Here is a 5,221-nt window from a genome sequence, read left to right on the forward strand (position 1 = left end):
GTTTCAGGAAAAATTAGTGGATCCTAATTTGGAGTTCTGTAGCTCAAGATAAAAATAATTTAGTGACTATGACTCAAATGGACAGCTTTGAATAAATTTACAAGTAAATAGTGAAATCATAGATAATGTTACTTATAATATATATATATATATATATATATATATATATATATGAATGAATATTCAGCTAGCATGGATAATTTACACGTTTTAGGCTCAGGGACTAAATTGAATAAAAGTAAAATTTATAGGTAATTTTGTAAAATTTCAAAAAGATGAAATGGATTGTGTATTTATTTAAATTACAAAATTGAATGAACTTAGAACAAGATCGGGTGAAAACATGTTTTACGGATTAAATTGAAAAGTGTTAAAATTATGAAAATTATGATATTTTATAGAATTCATGGGTGTTATCAATATGTATGGAAATAATTAGGCTTAAAACAAGGATTAAAATTACAAGAATTTATTTTTCTGAGCCTAAGGATTAAAATTGTCATTAATTAAAAGCTTAAAGGCAAAATGGTTATCTTGCCTAGAGCATTAATTGAATGTATTAGAATATGAAATGAATGAAAATGATGATTAAATTTATTTATAAAGATCCGAATGACTCAAATACGAGACTTGAACGTGGAAAAGAAAAAAACATCAGATTAGTGAAATTGTAAACACGAACAAGTAACGAGGTAAGTTCGTGTAACTTGAATTATATTCTTAAATGCTTGAAATGTTTGTTATTGATGTGAACATGATTTGAATGTTCATTGTATGAAAATTGATGAAACATTGATATATTTGATAAAAAGGGGAAGAAATTCCGGTTGAATGGAAGGAAAATTCGATGGATCTCTGAAAAGGAATTGACGGTAAAAAGGATCTAGCCCGGATGGGTGATCCTATCCTAATATAGCCCTCCCGAAGAATATGTGTGAAAAAGATCTAGCCCGGACGAGTGATCTTGATATAGCCCTCCCGAAGAATATGTGGAAAATGGATTTAGCCCAAACGGGTAATCCAATTAGGTCTCAATTGCTTTGACTGTAATTCAGATCCAAGCTCATTAGAGTAATTGTCATTGCAGGGGATTTAGCCTGGACTAGTAATCCCGACAATACTCTATGAGTTTATATTACAAGGGATTTAGCCTGGACTGGTAATCCCGCTGTAAGAAATAAGGTTCGCGAGAGTGTGCTCTCTTGCAGGGGATTTAGCCTGGACTGGTAATCCAGCTGTAAGAAATGAGGTTTGCAGGAGTGTGCTCTCTGAATTGGAAAATGTGCGCACATGAATATGAATTGACGGACCCGAATTTGTACACTAAAGTGTACCCCTGAAAATCCATCGAAATTCCGAGAAATTCAATGAGATAAAAATAGAAAATGATAAGTACTTAAAATAATGAAATTAAACTTGAAATACATAGAAATGATCATTATTTGATATACTGAAATATGACATGGAAAATACATATATGTGAAACTTGCCTGATAATTATGCATATTCAAGATTATGAACTACTACTGGAATAAATATACATTGAACTTATAAAAATTTTGGTACATGAAATTTTGTCATAATGAATTGAATGATTTATATTTAAGAAGAAACAACAAGAAAATGATATATATCATGACATGTAAATATGAGACTATCTTTGATACGTTGATACAAGGAAATTTTTTATTATACCAAGTTTTGGACTACTAGCTCACCCTTCGGCAAATAATTACATAATGGAAATGGATTAAAAAGAACAAACCTGATTAGTTGAGTGACTATTTTAAAACTTTTAAAAGTTGAATAACCAAAAACAGACTTCTAAGCATAATTGGGTGACCTGCAATGGAGTTTACCCATATAATTTATATTATATTAAATTGTTTAAATCTTATTTATTATTATATTTAGTTTTTAAAATAATTTATATATCATTCATTTTACAAATAATTTATATTAATTACTCAAAAGGTGTTTGAAATTTATATTTCATGTATCATTATATTAAATTATTTAACTTTCTTTTTACTTTTTACTATCGTATCTAAAAATGACATTTTAATATTCAATTACAATTTTGGTAGCACACTTATAATTAACGAATCATACTTTTTCACAGTATTTTTCTAAATTACTTTTAAAAATCATTTATTTTAAAAGTAGCTTTTGACCGCAACAACAATGGAGAACTAATATTAAGTGGCTCCGTTTAAAGCTAATTTAGCATTGAAGTTAAAAAGTGTAGTAAAAGAACTTTTGAAAGTTTGATAGTGTTTATCATGATATTGTAAAGATAAAACGAGATAAAAAGATAATCTGATTAAAAAATATTTTTACAAAAGTCAAAAGCTAAATTACATCTATTTAAAATGACTGAAATTAATGTTTAAGAGTTGTGGTTTTAATGGTTGTCAGGTGGCTTCGTTATGACCGGAAACACCATTGAAGACGCGTCGACTGTTAGAATTTTGAAAGGGAAAAGAGAAAATTGTACGGAGGAGAAAAATCAGAACATAAGAAATTATTATCATATTAAAACTAAATAAAATTGAATTAGGCCTTATATTAATCTTAAATTGCACTTTTATTAAAGTATAAAATATTCTAATTTATAGATAACTATTATCTTACTGCACATATTTTAATCATTTTATATTACATGAAATAAAAATTATTAGATAAATAAAAATAACTAATCGTGTATCTTTAAATAATAATTATTTACATTAAAATAAAGTTACATAATCAAATAAATTGAAATAAAATAATTAAAGACAATTGTATGTTTATTAAAAAAAGTGTCAGTTGTGTATTACATTATGCATATAATATTAATTATATATAATTATCTCATATAATATTTATCACAATTTTTTATAAGAAAAGAATAGTTGAGTTATTTGAATCTAATATCTACGAATGCAAGTTTTGTTGCTACTTACATTTTTCATTTTACTAGATATATCATATGAATTGTTATCATATTTTCTTTAATCATACTAAAAGATATTAGATTAAATATTTAGATAGCTTGTAAATAGATTTATAATGTAGAAATTTATTATTATTGGTATCATAATTGGATTAAAAAATTCCGATTCAATCTGTTCGTACCGATTCTTGTTCTAATCAATTTAAAGTCACTTTTTAGACCAGCCTCTCAATCGATTTCAATCCGGTTCAAACAATACTGTTTTGCTCGCATGAACTTTAACCTGTTACTTACTAAACTGGTTGTTAAACCAATAGTAAATTTGTAGTATATTGTGGTTGGGAGGAGATTACAGAGGGTTAAGCAATGAAAGTGATTATTCTACAAACCGGATGAAATAAACAGGGATTTACTGTGGGACTCCAATTCCTTGGCAAATATATCCATGGCTGGGGCTGGCAAACAAATTGAGATAGCAATTCCACCCTTGATTGCCACTAAATTAACGCATGGGGAGGCAGCAGGTAATTTAGCACCCAATCCAGCTTTTGCAAGCCCTCCATACACTGCCTTACCCCACCCAAAATCCACTTCTTCAAATCCTGCGCGTGTTACGTCTGTTACCACGCATGACCCGGCCATAGGGTAATGGGGTCGACCCTTCATCATCATTAAATCCGCCACCGATTTCACATACTCTCCGCTCACCCTCTCCTTGGCTTGTTTCACCAGTTTTACTGCATACCCTAATGGGTTTTGGCTAAGTTTTCTAGCTGTTGTTATGGCAGCTGGGAACACCACGGCGTTACCGTAATATCCTGATGGTAATGGAGGGCTCAACTTTGAGCGTACATTAACCATGCATAGCAAGCGGACCTCTTCGTCAGGGTGGGGTTTTAGGGCAATGGTTCGACAGCGCCATATGCAAGCTGCTAAGACTTCAAACCTCGAACATTGGCCAAGGGTGTTGGGTAGAAGTTTGCGAAGAGTTGAAACTTGGTTGGGGCCAATGGAAAAGGAGCGGTGGACCGTGTTTTTCGATGGGTTACTTGTGATCGTGCCCTCTTCGACTTGGTCGTACTCACGGTGCAACAATGAGACTCGTGGAGGATCTCGAGCATTTAAAAGCTGCCTCTCCCATACGGGTTGGATTGAAGGGGCGACTGCTCCACGCCCTATCTCCGCCATGCCTAAAATCAATTGCATCATTCCACTAACGTCGCTCATCACGTGGTTTACACTGATTCCTAATATGAAACCTCCGCATCTCAACCTTGTTACCTGTTATTCAATTTATACATCTCATTCAAAAATTCTCATTTATCATATAGTTTAATACAAAAACACAAATTCAAATTTAATAAAATATATATATACAGTTAACTGTATATAAAATCATTGCATGTAACTAATTATTAAATAAAGAAAAAGAAATTTTTACTCAATGAATCAACTCAGATCTGAGAAACTCAGCGTATCTCCAAGCTCATAAGAAATTGGAGGTATATATAAGAAATACCTGAATGAACAACAAGGGGTCATTCAGCATCCTTTTAGGGTTAGGAACATCATAAAGGAGCTTGTCAATGCAAGGAAATGGTGGTTGAAGTATATCCCCGAAATCCTGGAGTGCAACATCCGCATTGGCTTCGATATACAAGGCACCTTCGCCAGTACAATCCACACTAAGCTTGCAGTTAGGTCCTTCCCTTAACCTACCAGCAAATGGATAATAATACACTAGAGTTTGTGCCAGGGCCCCCCGTATAACCGCAGCAGGGTCTTTCCCTATCATGGAAGGATTATATCTATAAAATTGGATCACCGGGATATAAAACCGGAGACTCTCCTGGTCATCGATGTCGGATAACAGTTTGCACTCATGAGGGGTGGGCCTTGCCGGAGCAATAAGTTCTGGTTTACGTCTTCGGACGTTGAAAGCTAGGGTAGTGGAGGGTGGTGGTGCCATTGGCGGTGAACTGAGTGTTGGGTGCTGAAACTTGTGCACCTACAAGACGTATACATATAGCAAAGGAAAATTGATATAAGGGCTGGGGTTCTGTTTGCTACAAAAATTTTGGACGTGGGCATGGACCGCTTGTGAAGTGGACTAATTTGTTCTGTTCTTGCAAACAAAAATGAATAGAGGGGAAGAAACTTTATCTTTTCAAACCAACACGTTTTAACCAGTGGTCACAATTCGAATTAAATATAATATTATAAATTTAAGATGACACCGATCTAAGATTTGATTCAAAGATGGGGCCAAATGTAAATATAATTCCT

The 5,221-nt window shown here is 32.8% G+C and overlaps 1 protein-coding gene across 1 annotated transcript; it reads right to left on the reverse strand.

Annotated features, from left to right (window-relative positions):
- Positions 1-3,196: 3,196 nt before the first annotated feature.
- On the reverse strand, positions 3,197-4,954 carry LOC105804323 (benzyl alcohol O-benzoyltransferase). The gene is made up of 2 exons (XM_012636885.2): positions 4,455-4,954; positions 3,197-4,216 (listed from the first exon to the last, which is right to left on the reverse strand). Exons 1-2 carry the CDS (start codon positions 4,902-4,904, stop codon positions 3,317-3,319), a joined length of 1,350 nt encoding a protein of 449 aa, XP_012492339.1. The 5' UTR covers positions 4,905-4,954; the 3' UTR covers positions 3,197-3,316.
- Between the last annotated feature and the right edge of the window lie 267 nt (positions 4,955-5,221).

Source organism: Gossypium raimondii, chromosome 11 (genome assembly GCF_025698545.1).
Source record: "Gossypium raimondii isolate GPD5lz chromosome 11, ASM2569854v1, whole genome shotgun sequence".
NCBI classification, from domain to species: Eukaryota; Viridiplantae; Streptophyta; class Magnoliopsida; order Malvales; family Malvaceae; genus Gossypium; species Gossypium raimondii.

What these genes read in the sequence shown, in the direction of transcription:
- LOC105804323 (XM_012636885.2), bottom strand. Translation starts at nt 4,904, where the DNA reads ATGGCACCACCACCCTCCACTACCCTAGCTTTCAACGTCCGAAGACGT. An exon ending in ACCCCTTGTTGTTCATTCAG is followed by an intron (nt 4,217 to 4,454) that starts GTATTTCTTATA and finishes ATTGAATAACAG; the next exon opens with GTAACAAGGTTGAGATGCGG.